Genomic DNA, 24815 nt, shown 5'->3' on the forward strand with positions numbered 1-24815 from the left:
TTGCATTTCCCAAAAAAACAGACAAAGGAAGAACAAAACTCAGTGAGAAAATAGTAACAAGGGTGGATAACCAAATTGCCCAAGCAAAGATGCCAAAGGGTGTGAGGTGTCAGGCTGCGTGGCAGACTGTGCTAATTTGTAAATCTCAGCATTTTCATTAAAAATGAGATCAGATTTCCCCTGCAGCAGAGAAATTGTAGAAAGAGACAAGGCCTTGCAAATTTCTTTAAGAGTCAATTTTTTAAAAAGTGATCTTTTTAAGTACCGTAAAACCCTTTAAAATGCAGAGGGATGAAAGAAAAATGACAGGGTTTTTGAGTCTTTTCTTTCAGTAATGCGAGCAATAAAAAAATAGATGCCAGTAAACCATTATTTTCTCTATTGGATTGGAAAACAAGAATACCTATGAGGATAAGCATAACCACAGCCTGCTTGATAATATGATTCAGAATTAGGTGTTTATGGTTCAGCACGTGTATTCCAAGCAGGGGGTGCGTGTGTGGGGGCTGGTTAATTAGTAAGCTGTCTGATTTCCCTAAAGAAGCTATGATAGAGCGATAAAAACGTACTCCTCGGTGGTGTGCATCCTTCACTGGAGGATCAGCCTTATTAAAGATCACATTAGTTCTCAGCCTAAGTAAGGCTGCAGTGTGTGCGTACAGTGATTATTCAATTTCCAACACTGAGCCCTGACACAATACCTATGGAGATGGAGCAGACGATGCCTGTAAAGTGATTGCAGTGTATTTGGATACAGCTGCTACTTTCATAAACCTATTAACTGCCTTCCCACTGATAACCGTGTACCAGGGAACCTCATCTGAGTTAAATTGGACACAATGAAATAAGGATGCCCCGGAAAACAGGGTGGAAGTTGGAAGATGCTCTGGTGCAAAGCAGTCCATATGTGCACACTTGCTCTTCTAGTTGGCTCCTTGCTCCTGGGCTGCAGCGCTCTCGGGAGAGCGAATGCAGCTCTGTGGGGCATCACAAACAGGGATTTCACTCCAGGTGATGACCAGAGCTGTTTAGTCGCCAGTTTTGTTTGAATTTTCAGTCTCAGAAACAGCAACTTCCCGTATCAATAGCAGTAGTGAGCCAGGCAGCACTTCCCATAATCCCCCCAGGTCACAACTAGTTTTATTATTTTAAATTAGTGTATTTGTGAGTTCACATTCATTTCCAAGGCGTTTTTGTCATGAAAACTCCTGCTCCCTTGACCATTTATGGCCGTAAGTGAATTTTTTTTTAATGTCTGTCTATATTTTGTAGTATACATCCAGTTCAGATTTCATATGGGTCAAATTTAGTTTTCTGTGATGGTAACACCTTGCTTTTGATAAGGTGATCTCAATACTTGCTTGCTGTACCAGTGTAAACATTATATTCCCTTTCTTGTTCTTTAGAGCACATTTTTAATACTGTTTACTCCGGATTATTTTAGATGCCCAATTTGTGAATCCAGGAACCAGAGTTAGATGACAAAATTCAACATACAGTCAGTGAAAATGGGTGATTGGGATCCTTTATCAGAGATGGCACACTGGGCACTAATTATGGTGTCAGTTATTCTGTATCTTAATCAATTCCAGTGATCTCGTTTATAATTTTTACTCCACTGACAAGTAGGTATTCAAAGAAGTAAATTGACTATCTGTGTAATTTGCTTCTTGGACACAAAAGGCTCAAAATTAACAGGCTTTTCTTCCCCTGGAGAAATCTTCCTTGCCGCAGTGTGGTGTTCTGCTAATTATTCCTTTGTCCCGTTTTGTTTTCCAAAGGTGACAGAGAAACCTGAAAGGGATCCGTATGTGCATGGTGCAGCCAGCAGCTGCTGAATGACTGCTGCTGGCAAGCTCTGCTTTGTCTCTGGTGCCACCCCAGCCCGCAAAGTCAGCGTCACTAGTTCTCTGTGGTCAGGCATGAATGTTAAGCCTGCACCAGCACAGAAAAGTCAGGGTGTGTGACCAGAATCACCTAATGTTTCCAAGATCAGCCTGTTTTGTTTGTATCTGTCTGTTGCTGGAGGAGAACAGAAGTCCAGGCAGTGTTTTGGTATGTGTTTAGAAACTAATAATGGAATATCATAAATCAGAGGACTAAGCAGGGTGCCCATTAAAAAGGTACTCTTGACGAGATCTTTGAAATAACTTGTTTTATTAATGCCAACAATGAGTACCTTTAAGATACAGCCTTTCCACATTGTTGTGCTACAGGTGGTTTTTAAAACAATCAATTTACAAAGAACATTTTTTCTTTTTCATGCTGTTAAAGCAAATTGGTATGTAATTAGATTTATATACTGAATAATCTTATTTGCATATCCAATTAATTCTTCCTGTTTTAATTTGTTAGGGTTGGATTCACATTAGTAGTAAAAAATAACACTTAAATTACCAAGGATTCAAATTTTCTTTTACTATAATTTGTTCAAGATGTTGCATTAAAACTTGGTCCTGAGCATCCTCTTCCTTTTAGAGGCTATTAAATAACATGGAAAAAGGCAATCACAAGAAAACTAACCTGTGCTATAAAAATAATAAGGGTCTATTTAAGCTGACCAAAGCAAATGTGGTGTGAATTTAGGCTTTCCGAGCATCTTGCTTAGGGTCTGTAGATGTCCAAAGGCTGTGTAGAATTTTCATGGCAGAGTGTTAGTGGACTTCATGAGCATTAGGAGGATTGGCTATTCTCCACTGACTTTAATTGTCAAAGTCGTGGAGTCTTCCTACTTGAAGTAGGAGTGCTTTTTCTAGACAGCTGTTTATCATTTTGACTGTCTTGACTTCTCACATCTGTATTCAGAAATGCAGAAGACAAACAAAAGACTGGACAAGGGACCCGATTTAAGAACTGTTAACACGCCCTAAATTCCACACATCTCAACGCAACAGGGAGGTGTTCAGCACCGCTGAAAACAATGCCACTTTGTTAGGTACCGAAGCATATACTTTTAGCAGCTTCCTGTAGACCTCTACACCTCTATTAGCTAGACAGAGGGGGTTTTTTTGCAGACGTAGTCCAAGAAAAGTTTCATTTTTGCTCTGGATCAGGAAATAGCTTGGCACAATCCCTGCTTATAAAATCTATGTGAAGAGCCTCAGTCATCCCTCCTAGGTATGTGGCTGAAGGGCTTTCTGTCGATGGCTCCACTACTCCTTCATGTTTTCAAACTTCAGGTTCCAGTTTCAGAGCAGCTGAAGCTGAATGGAGAGCTCTTGGGCTGTGAGAGTGCTTAGGAGATATTACCAGGGCTGAAAAGTCAGCAAGCCAAGTATGTATTTAAATGTGCTGAAGACAGTTTGTTCCCAGCATGTGTGAGATATGCAAGTCATAGTCCTGCTTCCCAGTTACGATTACAGCTTATTTTGAGTTTGGGAGCAGAGATCTGTTAGCCATGGAGGAAAAAACAAAGGGATTGATGGGTCATTATAAAAGGGTAGAACAGGTACATTGTAACCCGGGTCCTACACTTTGGTCACAACCACCCCATGCAACGCTCCAGGCTTGGGGACAAGTGGCTGGAAAGCTGCCCAGTAGAAAAGGACCTGGAGGTGTTGGTTGACAGCCGGCTGAAGATGAGCCAGCAGTGTGCCCAGGTGGCCAAGAAGGCCAACGGCATCCTGGCCTGTATCAGAAGCAGTGTGGGCAGCAGGAGTAGGGAGGGGATGGTGCCCCTGTACTCGGTGCTGGTGAGGCCGCACCTCGAATGCTGTGTTCAGTGTTGGGCCCCTCACTCCAAGAAGGACATTGAGGTGCTGGAGCGTGTCCAGAGAAGGGCGACGGAGCTGGTGAGGGGTCTGGAGCACAAGTCTGATGAGGAGCGGCTGAGGGAGCTGGGGGTGTTCAGTCTGGAGAAGAGGAGGCTGAGGGGAGACCTCATCGCTCTCTGCAACTGCCTGAAAGGGGGTTGTGGGGAGGTGGGTGTTGGTCTCTTCTCCCAAGTGACAAGGGATAGGACAAGAGGAAATGGCCTCAAGTTGTGCCAGGGGAAGTTTAGGCTGGATATTAGGAAAAATTTCTTCACTGAAAGGGTTGTCAGACACTGGAAGAGGCTGCCCAGGGAAGTGGTTGAGTCACCATCCCTGGAGGTATTTAAAAGACATGTGGATGAGGCGCTTAGGGACATGGTTTAGTGGTGGACTTGGCAGGGTTAGGTTAATGGTTGGACTTGATCTTGAAGGTCTTTTCCAACCTAAATGATTCTATGATTAAGGTGGTATTTCAGTATAGTGAAAGTGCAGGTGTGTAAAGGAGCCTGGGACCTCTCTGGCGGTTGAGAACCTGTTAACCCAGAGCAGGAGTGTCAGTCTGAACCATGTCATTATGGTCTGGTGGATAAAAAAGAAGGTGAAGCGTTGTCTGGCACAGTGAGAAAGGCACCATTAAACATATAATGGTGTCTTCAATTAATGTTACTTGAAGCATGCAGTAAATGTGGCATGTAACACACGCATAAGCTTCACAGCGTGGTTTGACCTCAAATCTTTTAATTCAGAGATGATTTGAGTGCAGAGATCAGGCATCGTGTGATGTCTTCACCAAATGCTTACGATGCAATGATTACCAACGAACTCGAGACCAGCAAGGGCGCAGTCACGCTGCTGCTGTTAAAACTATCGCAGTGAAAAACGTATGAGCTCTAGTAGGCTAAAGTTGTCGTATTGCAGGTGGGTGCATGTACTTTGTCTTCCATATGGGATGAGAAAACTTTGCCTGAACTTTACATATATACAAGTGGTTTTGGTTTTGTTGTTGTTGTTGTTTTTTTGTTTTTGTTTTTTTTTTAATTTCAAAGTGTCACTTGGGTTTTTAAGAGATTTTTGGATGTGTTCCTGTAGTGACTGGGAAGAATCTTCTATCCCTAGGAAAGATGTCTGTCCATCTGTCTAGTGCATCAACTGGTGTACAATAAGCTACCTATTTCTAACCTTTTCTAATGGCAAACTTGCTGCTCACTTCTGAGTGCCCTTCACCCTTGTCACAGTGAGATTGATGGCAGAGGTATCTGCTGTTCTCATGAAATTAAGGCTCTTGATTTCAGTTTAATACCCAACCACTTTATTGCACGTTTGCCTAAATGTATCTCTCTGCTTTTACTTGATTCCAACATTTTGAGCAGCTTGTTCTGCAAAATGTTAACTGTCTGCAGGAAATCACTGCCATTGAATATGCAACGTGTTACCAAAAAACCAATTTTATTCTTTTTGTGTAAGAAACAGGGCTTGGAGTTGTGGACTTTTACTGCTACTGTTGGATGGTTAATGAAAGGAACACTTGATTACGAGGAAAAAAAGTCATTAAAAATAGTTGACACGCAAAGCCTAAAAATCCATACAGCTTCCTTCTCTCTGTTTGACTTCAGTAGGCAACTTGGCTGCATGTCCAGTGTCCATTGAAATCAGAGAAGAAATGCCCCATAGTTACAGCAGATGGATCGTACTGGGACTGAATGGTTAATTCAAGAGGCTTTAGTAGAAACTGTCAGTGAAAGGGAGATGAACTAAGAATTGGCGTATGTAGGTCCACGAAGCTGCTTCAAAGTGAGCAGGGGACATTGCAGCGTAAGGGGTTAAGAATCGAAAATAAAAACAACAATGTATTTAAATGATTTAACAAATGAGGAAAATATTACCGTAATTATGTTGCAGTGATTTGAAGTATGTCCTGTGGTAAATTGCATTGGATCCTAATTAGCAACTATTGGTTATTAGTTAAATCCAGTGCCAGGAAAAAAATTTAAATAGGTACAAGTGCTTAACTGTTGCCTGCATCTCCAAATGCTGCATTTGTTTTGCCATTTTGTACTATTTCTACCTAAAAGGTGAAGTAACCACTGCAGATGCAAGGTAGTCTGCCTGCACGTCACAGGAAATGCCTCGGTTGTGTTGCAGCCAGACAGTATGAAATACAAATAAGGTGACAATTGGTGGCAAAACAATTTCTGTGTACTGGTTTTATCTCATGAGGAATGACTACACCCTTCTACTTCGTAATAAAAATAAATAGTGTAACGGGGCCAGTGCCCCTGGTAGCTTTGGCTACAGCTGTAAGAAATGAATAGGTATACAGATAATGTATTCCCTCTCTTGTTCTCTCTAATCTATCCGTCTGCCTACTTTGTAAACTGTACTTGACCAAGCTACAAACAGCTTTTTGTTTCTAAGGGCAGGAAAAGACAGTACACATCCCTGCGTGTCGGAAAACTAAGTGAAAATGACCTCTAGCTCTAAGGCACTTATTGAAAACCTATTTTAAATTGAATACACAAGCCAAGATAATACAGGCTGTTTGATAAGAAACATTAGAGAAATCCATAACACGAGGCTTTTTATTATAGGTTTATTACATCAATCTCTCCAGTGGGTAATGGAACTTGTAAATATACTCTTATGTAGGAGTCTCCTTGCGGGCTTTTTATTCATGCTGAAGTAAGCACAGCAAACTTATTTGCTGTCAGGGTACATTGAATTTAAGATTAGTATTTATTTTGGTTCTAAAGAGGTTTTGCTTTTGTGAATTGGAAGTTGGCGGAACAGCGTATGAGAGGAGGTGGAAGCTGCAGGGGAGCGTGGGGAGTAAATGAGTTTTCCAAGTGAAACGCGGGCACCCACACGGGTTGTGGGGTGTGCGTGCACATCGTGGGGCACGGGACCTGTGCTTAACTGCTCGCCTGGGTGGGCCTCCTTCCGGGGGAAAATGTTGGTTTGTTGAAGGAGGAGCTTGCTGGTTTTCCACTGAATAAACCCAGCAAGATGAAAAATCATCTGTGGGATTAGAGAAATATTTAAGGGAAGTATTTACAGCATTACCACACATACAGACATGGTCACAGCGTATTTTTTTTACTGTACGCATTTGTTCTTTAGTATTAAAATACTTGTAATTCTTTTTGAGAGGTAAGCAAAGTAATACCGCTGCAGCAGTAACCCAGCATGCTTTTGTTTACTTGGGAGAAGGCAAGGGTGCATTTGTACTGAACAAGGAGTTAAGGAAAAGTTTACATAGAAGTTCAAAGGACAAAAAAAAGCTAAAGTAGTAGCAATATTAACAAAAAACACCAACTTACAAGCTTTTAAGTCTGTTCATTGGAGGGTATAGTTATTAATTGGTAGCTGACTTAATATAGGGAAAAATCTCCTTAATTAGAGGATGTTAATTACAAGGATCAGAAACCTGTTGAGGTGTCAGTGAAGTCAGCATTTAACACATCACTTTAACAGCTTGACTGGTTGCAGTTAATTCCTGTTCTAATTATAGGAATATATTTTCATTCATACAATACCAGGCAAATGATGTTGCCACTGAGCTAAAAATGGCTGCAATTGTATATAAAATACTTTTTAAAAAATTTTTTCATTGCATAGTGCAGGTACATTCTTTGAATTGCAAAGCTTCAGTCAACAAGTTGATTGCAATTGAAACCCATCACCTTTTTCTAATGGATGATAGAGATGAAAAAAAATGCAATGGGGAACTTGAGCAGTTCTTGGGCAGAGAGGCTTCACGAGCTCCAGGTGACCTGGGCAGGGACAGTGTTTGAAGTCCCCGTGGGTGCTGCTCTTCAGGGAACCACAGCCATTGCCTCCGCAGGCAGTGGGTGGTGAACACGCCGTAGCCTCGGCTTGTAAGTAATGAGCAAACATCTCTGGGTGGTGGAGAAAACAGCTACACTGCGTAACAACGTAGTAGAAGGGATGTGTTTTATGTTGGTGCAGAACAAACAAGACCAGGTTTGAGTAATGTTTTGAGTTTCCAACATTGACAAAGATCTTTCTACTATATGAGACAGATTATGACTGAAGAATGAAGGATGTGTGTATTTAAGCTCTGGAGGTAAAAAATGTGCTTGTACTACGAAACCACTGCTGTGTCAAACCCACGTGAAAGAAACCGTCCTGTTTATCCACCTGGCTAGGCGCTTTCTCCTTTACTGTACTATAGCACAGTAATGCTGCCACTAATGTGCATCAGCAGATACCATAGCACTATTTTTGGTATATATTCTCACATGTATTACTTATGTATTATCATGTCCCATCTTTTGCATATTTAAAAAGGCAGCAGTTTTAAAAAAGGCATTCATTCTCATGTCTTTGAAGTATTTTTGTCTGCCTCCTCAGTGCTCCTACAAATTTCCCCAGGAGCCGCAATCCTGAGAGTGGCAGCACTTCTTGTTTGAAGCGCTCTCAGGTACGATGGGTTGAGCAGCAGACGGTTCAAGAGAAACTACCTCCGTGGCTTTGATTTCTTGCTGCTCACAGAACCAATGCTCTGACGAGACAGCGGAGTGCTACCAAAGTGTGATCCGTAATGAGTTACTCTCTGTTTAATTACTTTGTCTGCATGTTCTTCGTTACGGAGTGCGGTGGTGTGCTTCTTGAAAAAGTTAAAACCAAAGCACTCCGTTCCAGATAAAGGGCTGCTTACAGAAATTGTTATTTGTCTTTGAGCAATCGAAAAAAACCAATCAGGAGGTCCTTCGTAATACATTCTCAATCCAGCATAATCCTTAATTTTCAAAACAGAGAAAGCCTTTTTTTATTTTAATGAAAAAATTGCTGAAGCAGTGCACGTTATTTCGATTACCCATTAAGCCTTCTTTTCACTAGAATGAAATTACATGATTTTCGATAATTTTCTTGCTTTTAACTTCTGACTTGTAATTTACCAAAAGAAAAAACTAACCCACTATCATGGAGCTGGCTGTCTCCCAATTGCCAAAGTGTTGCAGATGGTCACGACACTCAGATGAGTCATGCAAGTCAACTCCTATTTCAGCATCTTCCTGATATTTTGAGCTATTTATAGTAAAACACAGCAAAGAATAACATTTATTAGTTTGTGCTAGAGTTCTAATCTATGACTTTTATAAAGGCTTCAACAACCTACTGGTTTGGCATAAGTGGCCATTATGTAGTGACTGATTTATTTCACTGGATCACAACACAGTAAAACATACAATTTCTTGTTGAACAATAAAATAATTATTTTTAAATAGAAAATTAGGCCTTTAAAAATTAGGCTTTAATTAGGCCTTGGTCAGATTACTTTCTCCTAAAGAAATACACGTGATCTCCCTTCTATTAGACTGTTGACTTGCTCTCCTCATTGATACTGAATTTGTTCTTTATTTCTGTAGTTGTTCCATTGCAGTACACTTCTTCAGAGTTTTTCTTTATGTCCTTTGTCTAACAGCAAAACAAGAGCCTGCTCAGGGGGGGCAACTAGCTGTATTTCATCTCTGGAGATGCAATTATTTTGTGTTTTTATCCTCAATGCCTCTGGGTGACAGCATGCAGCACGCAGAGAGGACAGGCTCCTGTAAATTGCCATGCGTCGGTCAGCAGTGGCACTGCTGCTGCCTTCCACTCGCATGACTTCTCCACGGTCACCACGGAAGGTTTGGTAGACGATTGTACTGTCTGTCACAGTGACACCAGTTTGCAAATCGTTTATAGAAAATGCTGTTTGCATCAGGTCAAAGTCTAATCTGAAGCGCTTGTTCACAAGTCACTACATTTTGCATAATGTTTGTGTTTGAAGTATCAGCTTCTTCTGGGTGAAGAACCAGAAGTCTCCATAAGCAAAGAAAACTGAAATTTTACCCGTGGGATAGGCTGTGTTGTTTGGTAATTGCTGCTCTTTGATGTCCTTACATTGCATTAAGGACTCTGTTTCCAGGAGTGGTTTTCTCCTATTATAAGAAACACCTTAAAAAGGAGCTTCTCTTCCCAAAGCTCCACTGGGTTGTGGAGGCTTAAATGCACCGTTCGAGATGAACTCTGTCTCTGGGGCAGCCGCACCACGCTGCTCTTTAAACATGAGCAAGGAATGTTTGAAAGCTTAACCTGGTAGTGTTACACCAGACAGAAGAAAGATTTTACTCACAAATGCTATTAATCTGAGCAGTTTTTGAGGGTGCTAAATTGCAGTGTAAGAAGTCATAAAAGTCAGGTTTTTGACAGCTATTACTGATATCTTTTCCCTGCTGCATTACTTAAAGTTCATAACATTTTTAAAAAATTAAAGGGACATGCTATCCATGGGCAGACTGTACAAATTGTACTCCCGGTTGCTCTTTTGATGTTTTACTGATTGAACTCTGGGAACTTTATTTAAGCCGCCCTCAATTTGGCATTCAGTGGCATTAATTTTAATGCCGGATTCGTGTGGGATCTGGTGTTTGCATGTCTGTCTGCACGTGGAGGGTATGGTCCCTCTGCAAGGATGACCCAGCAGAATAAATGGGGATAAATGGTGACTTTCAGAAAAAGAGTTGGGGAATCCCTGAGTGCTGCAGGTCCCTGGACTGGGGGTGGCCATGCAGAGCAGGATAACGGTGCCGCTGGCTGATGTGCCCCCGGCAGCCAGAGCCGCAGCAGCTCTGCTGCGCCCCATGGCTTCTCCATGCAGGGAATTGCTCGCTGGAGAGCGGAAACACTTTTTGTTCCTGCTCTGCTGAGAGTTAGAGAAACATTAAAAAAAAAAAAAAAAAAGAATTGAAGGATAGCTCCTCAAATGTGCCCTGAATCAGTGCAATTCTACTGACTTCAGTGAAGTTACGGAGATTTACACCAGCTCGGTGTCCCAACAGCAGACTTCAAATGCCTTAAATCCATTTATATAACGTAACCACCTGGAGATTACAGCATTGGATCCTGTTTAGAGTATTAAACACTTTCTTGCTTTAGTAGCAGTGGGAAGAGCTGGTTAGGTTTTCCCTTCCATGGCCAGGAGCCTGCTCAGCATCGTGATACTGTGTAGTGTGATGCCTGGCACGTCTCAAGAGGCCATGCAGTACAGCAAGGACTGCAAGAAGGGGTTTGATTTACCTCCTTGTATAACTTTAAAAGAGAGGTTATTCTCTTTTCCTAAATAAATTGGTACTGTTTAAACACCAGATACCCAGGATGCCATCAGGCTTGCATTCAAGGCAGCCAGAGACCATTACAAGCTGATGCTGACAATTTTGCACCAAAATTATGAATATATAACAATATAAACATGAGGTTTCTCTCTCTCACCATTCTTTGAGTTACACTGTAATTTGTTACGTTGAAATATCATCTGTTTTTCCTAAGACAAGGGCTGAACTTGCTAGAAATAGTAAACAAAATGCTAGGTGTAATATTTGTAACAAGGCAGATGCTTAAAAGGTGCTTGTGCCAGTAGTCTATGATAGAAAGGACGCAAAACCCATGCTCACCTTATTCCCATGTTACTGAATATGAAGTATTTGCTTATGGGGCCACATGTGAAACATCATGTTGAATTTGTAATACATACATGCTGTAGGGAGCTACACATATCCCAAGTGGAAGAGTTTTTGCACAGGGTTGTGAAAGGCTCCACCACCGAAGTATAGGTGTGGTGGTCCCTGCAGCCTTCCCAGGGCTTGAAGGTGGACAAGTATTGTCCTTCATCACCATGCATGTGTGTATATCTTGGGAGAAACTGTACTCATCTCCCATGTGCTCTTTTCTTATTCTTTCTTTATATTGAAATTCAGTTAGAAAAATTGTAAATCCCAAGCTTTTTTTTGCAGGAATTTGTTTACAGTTTAATTTCACTTTTTTTTTTTCCAAAATAGCCCTCATTTATTAAAAAATCTTTCTGAAAAGCAGCTGTTTTTTTCTGAAGTTTGTATGATTTTAAAAGGCTGAAAAGAATAAACAAAGCTGCCTTGATTTAGAGGGACACTAACTTTATTCTTCAGGTTTTTTTAAAAATGGGCTTGCTAGGTCAGAATTATTTTTTGAAGGCATTTAAACTGAGTGCTTCTAATACAATCTAGACTATTGTAGATTAAAATAAAATAGTTCTTCTGCAGAATCGCAGGCAAATGTAGAGGAACCAGAGGCAGAGAGTGCCGCATGAGAGATTTTTGAAGTCATACAAGAGAGACAGGTACCTTGTTCTTCCAACTGTTCAGTGATGGGTAGAGCCATGGGCAGACCCCTGGCTGTGTTAGCGCAGTCTCTGCTTTCCTTCACTCATCTCTGTTAAACAGTTATCAATTAAATAAAAGCTGTATGCCTTGACAGCATCTGGCTAGCACCTTCATGTAACTAAGATAGGAGAAGACACAACTCCAACAGGTGGAGATGATGAAACTTCATCACCTGTGTCCTGTTAACAGTGCTGTCCCAGGGATATGGAAATGTTCAAATATTGCCAAAACCAAGCAGAGAAGGAGAAATGTGCATATTGCGTATTGAGTTAACAAATAGCTGGTTTACTCTCTGCTTTGTTCATGTTTTAAAAGTTTTGTCCCTGTTTGGGGGCAGTAAGTCACACATGCTAGCTGAATGCTGGTCTCCTGGGAAAGCATTCCTGATACTCCCATAATTACCCAGCAGTGCTGCCTACTCTGGGCATAAGCAAGGGCTTGTTACGACACCTCTCAGCACTGCTTCTCTTAATACCGTGCAACTAAACGTCAAAGTCATCCCTGATGTATTCTCTTGTACACAGTGTTGTGTTTTCCTGCCGTAATTGCAAAATGTGTGCCCGTGACCCAGGACAAGCAGATTTACAGTGCCCTTTGACAGACTGAACCACCGTACGTGCATTTTCTGACCAGTGACATAGTGCAAATTAAGTTACTGGTCTTTCGCTCAAAGTGTGCCAGACTGATTATCCCTTGCTCGCTGCTACCCAGGAGCAGTACTGCATTGCGCGTGAGGCACTGGTAATTTGATCTGCTTATTCTCAAATATTTGAGAAGGGAATCCATTGCCTAAACCTCCCTGTAAATAGCCAGATAAAAAGTTGGCAGAAATCAGCTTTACTTCTGTCAGTGGCAAATGTACTTAAACTAGAAAACAAAAAAACAGGCTTCACCTTGAAGCAATGCACCAGAGAGTTCCTTTCACCTTGAAGATTTCTGCAGAGTTGGGCTCCTCAATCAATTGAGAGCCTGTACACATTGCCAGAGTTGTCTTTGTTTTTCAAGCAATAGATGATAGAAAGATTATAGGTTATTGCCCCGGGGACTTCTCTAAGGCTTCAGGATTTTAAAGGAAAGAGGCTTTTTCAATATGAGTATTTCATAATTTTTTATTGTCTGCTGGTGGGGTGGGGAGGATAGCATTTGTTAGCCTGGCTTTTACGCACCTTTCTTATTGTATGAAAGATTAAAATCAATTGAAGTTCAGGGAGATATTGCGGAAAGGAAATACGTGGCTTTAAAATATGCACACAGACCTACTACTTCTGCTTCTTTTTTTATATCCGCTTTATAGTCCCTGTCATGTTTGAGACAACTGAAAATCTTACAATAATGATATGTGTTCTTGGAAGACAGCAATTATATCAACACCTTAAATTTTACTAATAAATCAATAGGTAATTAGTACAGACCTTTGAAATGTTTATAATACCGTATCCACAAATAGCTCTGTATGAGAACAACCAGCACTGGAGGGATCTGCAGACTTTGGGAGGAGGTTGAAGAATAGTTGAAGGCAACTTTGTGTGCCCAATGACGTGCTGCACTGGGACTTGGTCAGAGGTGAAGGCAATGTCAAACGGACCAGGTGTAAGTGTAAAGGTTTCTGATAGTCTAGGGTGCTGGCAACAGCTTTCTGAAAGAACTTCACAGATTTAGGTCTCTTGCTAGGCAACAGCCATTTTCAACCTGAACCATAGTCTTTGTCCATCTTTGCCCATTGCACCTGCGCTTGTTTTCAACAGGGATGGAAAAAAATCAGCCCAGTATCAATTTCTAGCTATGAGATACAGATGCAGTCAGGATTCATAGACCCTGGGAACAGTCCTTGTGGCTGGACTTTGCCTGGGCTTTCCTGGGAGATTACAAACCACTCTGGAAGCCCCCATTGCCAATGGCACAGACTACAAGAACCTGAGGCCACAATTCATCAGGTGTGGGACGTGGCTGCTGCCCCTGCTGCGGCTGTGACAGGCCACCTGCGTGCTTGGTGATGGATGAGGATGACAGATTGAGGCAAGATGTCTCAGAGCTGCTGTTCAGTGGTTAAGATTAGTGCCATGGATAGAGTAGACCATGAGCATCAATTGTGTCTCCCTTAAGGACCAATTTCCCTGTCATTGACTGACCTCCTTGGTTGAAAGTGTGTCATATCCTGAGTTGAAAGAATTAAAAAATACATAAACCATGAAACACATTAAACAGTGGTATTTCGTCTAAGGCTCTGTGTAATCCAGTCATCGGAGATGCTCTAAACTCAGTTCTTAAATACGCAGTATTCAAAAGCAGAGTGGCAAAATAACAACATTCGCATTGGCAAGTAAGTGTCATTTTCAGGATATTCAACTACAGTTGGTGAAGGAGTGAGGAGTTTTATGTGAATGAGCACAGCCCTTGCAGGTGATGTCAAACATCCCCGTCATTTCACTTCCATTCACAGAGGAGTTTTAGTGGCCGTGGTGTTTGGTTGCTATGGCCCTTTTGTCTCAGTGTACACTGGTGAAACAAAAGGAACAAGGCTAATGTGAGAGTGTGACTGTTTTTGTTCTTGTAACCAGCAGATTTGACCAATTAACTAATGACGGAGTACCATGAGTTGTTATAGCGATGGTCTTAGGGAAGGATGAAGAAAGTAACTGAGGAAAATGAATCCAGTAACTGAAGAGCTAAGTCCTGGATTTTGACCTGGGCTCGGTTCAGCGATGTGCTGGTGGCATCCCAGAGGGTGGATTTCTGGTCACAGCTCAAATCCATGAGAGTTGCATCTGCACAACAACAACAAAGATAATTTAGTTCATAGATCATTATTTAGATTATGGTTAAGTCTAGAGGAACAAACAGTATAGATAATGCAGGTTTAGTGTCCTTATTCCTAGTGACAGAATATGTTTGAACACATTCAGAATAGACATTATGCAGCAGCTTTTGAGAACCCTGGTGAAACTGTGATGTTATTCATGTCCTAAAACCAGAGTGTATGTCTCTGTTACTTCAGGATGAAAAATGTGGGTGGTGGTGGTTTTTTTTTCATAACTGCCCAATGGTAACAATAGATGTATTGTGCTAGGTAGGGACAGTATTTTAATTTCCTGTCATAATCCTGTGTTTCTAGGGCTGGATATATAACTGCTGAATGATTTCCTCAGGGCTAGAGCTTAACTTATAAGACATCAGAACAAGCCTGACTATTATTTATGTATTTAAAAGTATCTTTCAAAAATATCATTTTGGTTGTTTCTACTATTTCAGCACTGGAGATCAATGAATAATCTGATCATTAATGAACAGGCTGCCGCTTCTGTGTTACCTTTTGTAACTGATCTTTCGGCAGAAGAGCTGCAGATGCCCCAATGCTCTTCTATTGTACTATTATTATTATTACTGTTGTTATCTTATAATTATTCATAGCTTTATCGTAGGCTGATACCATTCTTAACAGAGCAGTGCGAGTTTATCTGTTTATTTTCCTGATGTCAGCTGTGATGACTCAGAGAGAAGGCTGCTTGGTGAAGAAACTTGTGATTTTCTGCAGTAACGGAGAAGAGTGCTTTTATCGCGTACTGAAGAGAACATCTGCCATCATAATCGTGCTGTTGACTTGCTAAGAGAACACAAATTACATTCTATTAAATAAGGTTTTTGTCATAGGACAAGTCACTCATTACGCTGCATCAGGAATTGCCTCCTCCTGGCTGTCTAGACCTAGTAGACAAGGCACAGGGAAACCTTGCTTGCTTTCGCATGTGCGGATCAGGTAGCAACATTTTATTTGAAAAGTGCTAACTTGATGACATTTGCTATAATTAATCGTGTGGCATTTAAATAGGTGAAATTATGATACTGCTGTGGTACTGAAAGTCAGACTGAATGAGAGGCTTCACAGATGAACTCCCTGAGCTGGAGCCTGACCCACGGTTGGCATTTGCACGTTGGCTTCTGCGTGTCGGCGTCGCAGGACCCGGGCAGAGGCAGCTGGCAGGCTGGCTCCTGACCTCCCCTAACTGATGGACCCTGGGCTTCCCTCAGAGGGTGGAGCACACTCACTGCGGGGTGGATGTGTTTAACCCTGCCTTTAATTCAGACTGCTCCAGATACTTGGGTCACTCGTAAATAGAGTCATCAGGCCATTACTGTCTCCATTTCAAATTCTGGAGCGCTTCCATGCCTGCATTTACTAGAGTGAAGATTTATTTCTTCTTGTCTTCTGAGCCTCTGGATTTTTATGGCTGCGTTACTGTCTCTGAGGAATATCTGACACTGCTTTTGAACTTGGGTATCAGATGCTTGCCTATCAGATGTCACCTGTCAAGCACAGCTTTCCACTTTAACTGCACGTGCACTTGATAGGGCAGCAATCTGGGAAGTAAAAGTGTGTCAGAAGAGAGAGGTGATAGCAGGAGGAACCATCTGGTTCGCAGTCCCTGTTGGAGACCTGTAGGGTGCTGCAAAACAAGCCCAATCCTGCAGCTTGATGGCAGGTGCTGGGAAGGGTCGGGAGGGAGGTGGTGGCTCTCTTGCTCATCCAGCTTCTCAGCCCAGAAGCACAGCCTGCAGGCGATGTCTCGAACAAGATGTCTGGGAGGGTGTGTTGCTCCCACAGCTCAGAGTATTACAGTGGCTCTGCAGAAAGTGCGGCTTATGCAGTGGTGGGGTGGTGATGATGAAAAGGAAGGGAAGAGCCTAATAGTTTGCTCCTGACACTCCTGTTGAAAGCATCTGATTTTTTATTGGTTTGTTCTCATTCTTAATTCTCTCTTAAACATGTGGGTCAGCATGGTGCCCTGGTAGACAGGAGCGATTAACAGCCCAACGGTGGAGGGAGGCTGCTGACTGTCTCCAAAGATGCAGAGCTTAAAATAACATTTCATACATGCCTTTTTTGGAAACACGTTCTTTGTTGCTTTTGTATGGGAAGTACCTTAAGCAGGTCTTGTTCATTAAGAAGTCTACAGAATTATTCTTAGTAGGAATATCTGGAGTAAAAATTTTTCTTACCATTTGAAAGCCATTAGCACCATTTGTGTGCACAGCTGATGTTAATAGAAGCGACAGGCAAAAAAATAAAGAGTGAGCCAGCAATTTAGTCTTTTCCTGCTCAGGAGGACGTAATGCAGCTGACTAACCTTGAGGAGCAGGCTGTTGTGTTAATCAGCGATGCCCTTGAGCTGTCCTATCCGTTTCACTTTCCAGTTTCCTGAAGAGTTGCTCTTCCCAAGGTGCAGTTTTGTCTTGAAGAAATACCGGCTTGCAGCGCTGTATGAAAACACACCAGCATACATAGCAGAAACCAATTCCCTCGGCAGCAAACAAGGAAAGGATTTTTATCATTTATACTGGATATACTCCAAGAATTCTCTCTTCAGTTTAGTTATTATCTTTCCCTACAGTGTGGAATATTCAATTAAACCTTCTCTCAAATTGGCCATAACTTTCAATGAAAATTAAAGCAGTTCTATTTAGGTAATGATATCCGTCACCGGGCTTAATGTTCGGAGAGAATAGGAATGGTTTCACCTGTTCATGTGAATTAACCTCAGCTGACATTCTTCATGTTTCAATTCCTCAGAAGCACAGAAAGATGACAAGCATTTAGAATCCTGCTCTCAAGTTTGGGGTACTGGAGGGACACAGAAAATATACTCTTCATTTGGAATGTACTTAAATTAATCTGGCATTTTTTAATAGATTTTGTGATTCACTAGGAAAAAGAATATATATATATCAGCAGAAGCTAGGATAGCAGAATGTTCTTCTAAATGATCTATCACGTTCTGTCCAACAGCATATGGGCACACACCTCGTACTGTGTTTAAAAATGTTTCTTTTATCATGAAATCTACTGAAATTTCCTATACCCTGCATCTTACTGAAAGAAATACACTTCTCTCCAAGGAGGCAGACCCAGAGCAGTAGTACATTTGTTTCATCTGACGGGGGGGGGGGGGGGGGGGGGGGGGGGAAATGCTTTTTGGTAACCAATCTTGTTTGCAACTTGTCTTAAGCTGAGGGCAGCTCAGTGTTCACTCCGGGTTAACTCATTTCGGGCTCGAGCAAAAGAAACGTAACTCAGAAAAATAAAATCTGTCACTGGGAGAGTGTCTCAACAGTTAGCTTGTCCGGGAAGGTTACTTATTGTGTTTTCCCAGTACAGTAACAAACGTGTAAGGAGTAGCACAGGTTACACAGTAGCTGCTGAAAATCATAAAGAGCAAAGTGAGCTAAAATAACTGAGCAGTTTTTGTGTGTATATATACATATATGCACTGTTTCGTTGTTCTGCTAGATGAAGTGTCCAAAAGAGAGCGTGATGAACACAATCTCGTAAGAAGCCTGCTAAGCTCAGGAAAGAGCCTCCTCCTGACATAGGTAGGCTTCTGTGGATCAAGCGGCTAGTAGTGCTCATCAGTCATAAACTAAAAATGTGTTACTGTCGCTTCATGATTGCAAGTCCCTCAACATTATTGCAATAGAAATGGAGTTACTGCTTTTATTTTAAAAAGAAAAAAAGTGTGAAATTCCCATTTTGGCGTTATCTGGATAGCAAAACTTTGCTCCCACAAAACCAGACACTGTAATACAGCAAATGCATTTGCCTGTGCTGTCACTAAACATCTGAGATCCATTTCTACCCAGTAACATTGTAAGTTAGTCAAAAATGAACCATATATGATACAGGTTCTTTTAGTTTTCCACGTGTAAGAATCTAGACGGCAATTTGTTTTGTTTGTTAGTGAATATTTAGTGTTCTTTGACCGAAATCCTCCTCTTCTGTGAGGTACTGTGGCTCAACTCTTGTCACACCCTGCGTTAGGATCTGGGCTGCAGATTTCAATCATGCATTAGACTGTAGCAAAAGGACTCTACAGGCTGAAGATTAAATAGTTTGGACTTGATTATCTTGGTCATACACAGGCAGCAATAAGAGAAAGAAGAAAGGCACTCAGAATAATTTTATCTACCCAGTGTTGCAGGGTTTTTCTTCCTCTTCTGGTCCCCTGATACGCTGGCAGCTGCTTTCAGAGCTTCTCCCTGCCTGACCCAATGCTGTTTGCTTGAAAGCCAAGTAGTAGTCGCATCAGGGCTTTCTTTTCTTCTTGCTGGCTAACAGGAAGGGCAAGCATTTTTCTGCCATGTAAAAACTGAATGTTAAACAGTGTCAGCAGCAGGTGTTGTAATATTTGTAGAGCGGTTTTGTTTGGTAATCTTTCATGGGCTTCTATTTTAGCTTAGGCAAATTAAGTTATTTAGTCATTTCATCTATGTGTTGCTCTTTCTACCTTCGTAGTTTGCTACTTTTTGTCTGATGTGTTTTCTGAATTGTGCTTTGCTTACTAGTTACATAGGCAGATTGTAATGTTTCTTATCAAATGTAACCATAGTGGTCTGGGCCCTGATCCTGCAGCGAAGTAATGTCCCGGACATACGGGGACACATTTGGACCCTTAGATTTGTTTGTGCGTCTGTTTCCCAACTCAAGTAGGTGAGCTATCTACTTCTTAATGCAAGGTGTATTTTCTTATGATGGGAGGAGGACCAAGCATCTGACCTTTAGCATGATGTGATACGATCTAAACTGACACACCGTAATTGAAATAACAGCAAATGACAGTATAGTGGGACTTGGCTCCTTTGATGGGGCGCGAGGCAGATGACACAGCCGATGCAACACGTACTGGAGTCAGCATGGTTTGTTAACTGGATTACCCGGGATGGTCTGGCTCGTGCCTGTCCTGGCACAATCAAGCTCCTTGCTTCTGAGACTTGAAGTGACTCTTGCACAGGACCTGAGCACCAGGCCAGCTTCTGTATCTTACAATTAGAAAACTGAATAAATTAAAATGTATTTTAATTCTTTTGGTTTTGAACTCATTAATATAGTACTCGGAGCTATAATCTTTATGTGCCAGATTGTAATATTCTTTCTTACACTGAATGAGGCTGTTTAAGGAGTGACGCAGCCCTGGGTCTCAGAAACAAGTCAGGATATCATAATCTAGCCCTGTATGCTTTATGGTTATTATTATCTTTTTCTGCCAGCCACAGTAAGTTGCACAGAGGTATAATTTAAAGCTAGAGATTATGTGAAATGTGTTTTGAATAATAGATGAGTCTCAGTCAGATATCGTTAACATATAATTCAAAATAAAGATAAATACAACCGATGTGACTGTATGCTTAGTGCATTCTCTTTTGTGGTGGTGCCTGAGGGAGGAGTCACAGGGGAGAGGTTGCTCCATTATAATCTTCATGACAAAGTCTCTCTGAAATCCTTCTGTGGAGATGACAGAATTTTCTTCCTGCAGTAAAGAGCTATTGTTCTGTCCCTAATAAATCCAGCTGATTTCCCAGTGTCAGGGGATATGAGGGCTATTCACATTCATTCTCACCCTCCTCCTGGAGGGAAGATGCATTGTCTTCTGTTCATTCCTTTTCCTTTCTTACTTTTTTGTGCATCCCACCATCTTTATAGTTATTCATTCTCCTCTGACCTCCTATACCCACAAATTTCCTGCATGTCCATCAGGATGGACTTCTGGCAGCAGACTGGGTGGCAGCATGGCTGCCTGGCCAAAGTGACATCCGTGCTCGTGTCCCTGCGAGTCCCTGCCCTCGGCAGCGAGGGAGCCGCAGGTGCCAGCAGCACCACCCTGATGGCCCATGCAGTTGCCCTTTGCCCTGCAGAACATGATCAGAAAATGTTCAGGCAAGACTCATTCCATTCCACTAGAAGACAGAAAGTCCTTGCTTTCTGTAACTGTATTTAATAACGAGGTTTTTTAATTTACAGAGAAAATATTTCAGTGTTTAAAAGTGAAACTAGGCATTCTGGTTTTAATTGAGCTATGCTATCACAATAGGATGTGCTTGTTCCCCTTCGTTTGAACTTTGGGTAAAGTTTCAATCTGTACTCTGTGTAGTGCACAAATGTTTTCCTGAATGTTGACTCCACGTGAGGTTCAATGTCTTCTGGAAAAAAAAATCTGTCTGTTTTAAAAAAAAGTATCATTATCACATCTTTTCTAGGGTGAATGATATATGGCCTCTTGCTGCTAAGATACTATTTTATATTTTAACACTGAGTACACAGAGATTCTGTCAAGTATCTGTCACATTTTTCCTCTGTTTAATGCAGACGACAACACACTGCACGGGCCAGTTTTCCTTCAGGAGCCCAACAGCATGATCTTCCCCTTGGATTCAGAGGAAAAGAAAGTGAAGCTGAGCTGCGAAGTAAAAGGAAATCCCAGACCAACCATTGGGTTTGTTGAATGTTTAACTATTCTTTAGCACGATCTCCGCGCTACAGCAGTATCCCCCAAGAGCCTCTCTCCTGTGTGCATCACGCGGTGTAACTCAGTGATGCCCCTGGAGTCTCCTACAATGCTGATAACGAAATACAGGCATCAGGAAATCACTCCATATTGCAACACAATTGCAAAATTTGGACAAGAGTTCAAAAAGGTTACGAAGGGATTGTAACGATTCTTGGCTCCTGGATTAACCATCCTTTTCCACAAATGTGGACAAAGCTCTTAATTGTTTTCAGCTTTAGTAACTGCTTTGAGATCCTTAGAAAAAAAGATGCTGTACTACTGTGGTGGTGCTGCTGTAAATCCTTTAGGTTGCTGGTTTTTTGTCTTTAGTGCCTTTCTCATTTTGTTCACCGAAGTAAATGCCAGTCTGAAACCGATTAGATTCATTGGACCTCAGCCACCGTGCTGTCTTCTGACATGACCAACTATTTAATGCAATAAACTGTGTTAATTCACTGGTGCAAACATACTCAAATGCTTTCTCTGTATATTCTGGTAAAGGGAGCTGCTATGCGGCCGTGGCTCCCTCGCAGGCTCCCTCTGGGGCTGGTGGGGATGAGGGTTGCTGTAACTGAGGCAACATGGTGTTGGAATTTCTCAGTGCCCCATTTTGTGACAACATCTACTGCGAGTGAATTTTCTTAAGTTTAAAAACAAGCAAGTTGGGAGAGGAAACCTCGGTGGACTTGAATGGCTTAAAGATCCTGTTTCTGGGACTTCCCCTTGCAAAATGATTAATTTCAAAGAGCAGCAGCACTAGCAACTACAGAAGCATTAATCATATCAGAGACTGAAATATATGTCAAGGATATTGCTCTTCCAGTTAAATACTGGAATATTTCAATACTGTGCAGGAAATTTGCATTTTCATGCCTTTTTTTTAATAAGTAGTCAAAGATGTTTTAAATCTTTCTTTATTTACTACATGTTGTATTTTCAAATACCCAAGAGTATTCATTAATATTAGCAGAATTTAACTTTGACATTTTGTGCTATAGGTGGAAGTTAAATGGAACCAATATTGACATCGGTATGGATTACCGCTACAGCGTGGTGGAAGGCAACCTGTTGATCAATAATCCCAATAAAACCCAAGATACTGGAACATACCAGTGTGTAGCAACAAACCCATTTGGAACAATTGTCAGCAGAGAAGCAAAGCTTCAGTTTGCTTGTAAGTAATAATGCAGCCTCCGTTCCTGCAGCATGCTAGAAAAACTGCGAGAGCAATGCCTGCTTTCCTAACCCTTTCTAATGCGTTACGTAGTATTCTGTGAGCTGTTCATGGAGTAGAGAAAACACCTGGATTTAGAGGGGAAATCTGAATGAGGAATAGATGCCTTGGTTTATGATTATTTAGGAAAAACTGTATGTAGTATATAGGGTAAAATGTCTTATTTCTTGAGAAGGAGGCCACCTAGGAAAGTATCTGGCGAATGGGATCTCACCGTTGATTTTTTTTTTCCTTTCCTTGGAGAATTAAAGCTTCAAAATATTTGAAGGCGCATACTCTTTATAAGGAATAAATTCACAATGACAGTTTTCACAAGTCCTATATTTCAGTACTTAGGTACAAGTACTTTCAGGTATGGATGATGTTTTGTAACTCTGTGTGTAAAAGGGAAAACAGGCTGCTTCAAATTTATTTTGGGTTAAATTCAGTGTTGCAGCTTCTTATCAAAAGCTAAGGGTAACAAAAGATCCAGGTCTTGATGTGAATTAGCATTATATGAAATTATGGAAAGCCATTTTTGAGGTACAGGATAAAGTCCGTAAGAGTTGGGCAAATGATAATGCAGGACCACGAGTCATCTCTTTTCTTGCGTAGTTGCAAAGGTGAAGGCAGAGAATAGATACATGGGCTTATTCATCCATCATCTCTGTGATTTCTCTGTGCCGTTGTCCTGGGAGGGGTGTACATAACAGCTTAGTAATTACAGCAGGACCTACTATCAAATATCCCTGCATGCGCGTGCAGGAGTTCAAGGCAGTCCGTTCCCAGACATGAAGTCATCAGTAACAGTGAGCTGGGCTTGCAGTAGAGCTTAATGAAAGATGCTTTTCACTGACTGGTGAGAGAAGTTGATGTGCTCCAGCTACAAAAATAAAAAGGTAAAAATGCCAATAAACAGCAGGTTCACACAACATAGAGAAGTGATTTTTAGTGAGAAACATTACTGTGAGTAAAGTCAAGTCCTCTGTCGCTCCACGTAGGTTACAATGTATTAATCCATTTGCTTATGACCTGCTTATGTTTTTCCGTGACTGAAGGTGTGTTTTCACTCGGAATGGGTAACAAACAGCTTCCTCAAGACCAATCTCATCACTCCAGATTTCAGTATGTCGAGGTGATCGCTTCATAAATACTGCGTTGGTCTGCTTCTCGGTAGACCACGTGTTTCACAGCAGGCTCCGTCTTACAAATTGTGGCCTTCTGCTAGCTATCAGGGTGAGCCTGGGAAGCATCATTCAGAGCAAAGCACTTCAACACCCCCTTGGCTGGGGTCGTACCATTTGCTGAAGTCAGTCCTTTAAGGACAACCTGGGTTCCAGGTTGCAGCTCATTAGATGCTGGTCCCAGGCTTCAGAGGGACTAGGAGGGAGGTTGCTGATGCTGGCAGGTGCAGTTGCCACTCACTACTTGACTGCAAATACATCAGCTTCCTTGCTAGTTTAAATTGTTATGCACTAAATAACCAGGAGCTTGCAAACTTGGAGAATTCTGCACAAAAATTAAGAAACCGTCAACCTTTAACATTTTATCTTTGCTTCACGTACAGAGTGTTTATTAAATTCTGATTAATTTATCTATCTTGATGAATGATGCATCTGGCAAAAATCTTTCAAGTTTTCTAGTTAACCAAATACAACTTTGGTTTGACTGATTTTTAGTTAAGAAGATTGAATTGAAAAACAAAGCTTGTTCTTTTCCAGTTAAAGTAATGATGGGGAACTTGAATAAATATATTATTTTTTATTCCTAAAATTTATTTTAGATTGCTGTAGCAGCATAATCAGATTAGAAACATTTGGATTAAATCAAAAAAATTAGCATTTGTCAAGGTAGGCTCTGTGCTTTCGCAGAACAGTAAGTCATTTTGTCTTGTATAATCAAAGGGATTGCAACCAGAATTAGCTGAATTATGAAATACACAGAGTGGTTTAAGTTTATTACAAAAGCTCTGCCTCTAAGAACCGATAAACATGTGCATCTGTATTAGTAATGCGTGTTTTTCAGCCTTGCGATCCAAGACGTGTGGATGCAGTAGCACTGCTTAATAGAACTACTTGCCTATATGTGGTTTTATTCTGAAAGGGATCATTTTGAATGGCCTTCTGTAGGTTCTGTGTGGAATATCCTAGAACACTGAATGGGGAGGACCCTTTCTAGCCACTGGAGAACTCTCTTAAGCCTGTTTGCCCTCAGTTGTTCTCTCAGGAATTTTCCCTTTTGTCAAGTTATTTTCCTTGAATTTACACCCTTGTCTGGTCCCTAGATAGCATGTGCAGTCTCTGACCCAGCTCTGGCATTTCAGCTTGGTCTCTTA

The 24815-nt window shown here is 41.4% G+C and overlaps 1 protein-coding gene across 1 annotated transcript in view; it reads left to right on the forward strand.

Moving 5' to 3' along the window:
- The first annotated feature begins 21109 nt into the window (after positions 1 to 21109).
- LOC104259239 (contactin-4) overlaps positions 21110 to 24815 on the forward strand; it is a 130380-nt gene continuing 126674 nt past the window's right edge. The window contains exons 1-2 of the mRNA XM_059823517.1: positions 21110 to 21213; positions 22266 to 22441. Coding sequence (XP_059679500.1) covers positions 21134 to 21213; positions 22266 to 22441 — 256 coding nt within the window. The 5' untranslated portion in view covers positions 21110 to 21133. The remainder of the gene's footprint in view (positions 21214 to 22265; positions 22442 to 24815) is intronic.

The sequence above is a fragment of the Gavia stellata genome, chromosome 12 (genome assembly GCF_030936135.1).
Source record: "Gavia stellata isolate bGavSte3 chromosome 12, bGavSte3.hap2, whole genome shotgun sequence".
Taxonomy (NCBI): Eukaryota; Metazoa; Chordata; class Aves; order Gaviiformes; family Gaviidae; genus Gavia; species Gavia stellata.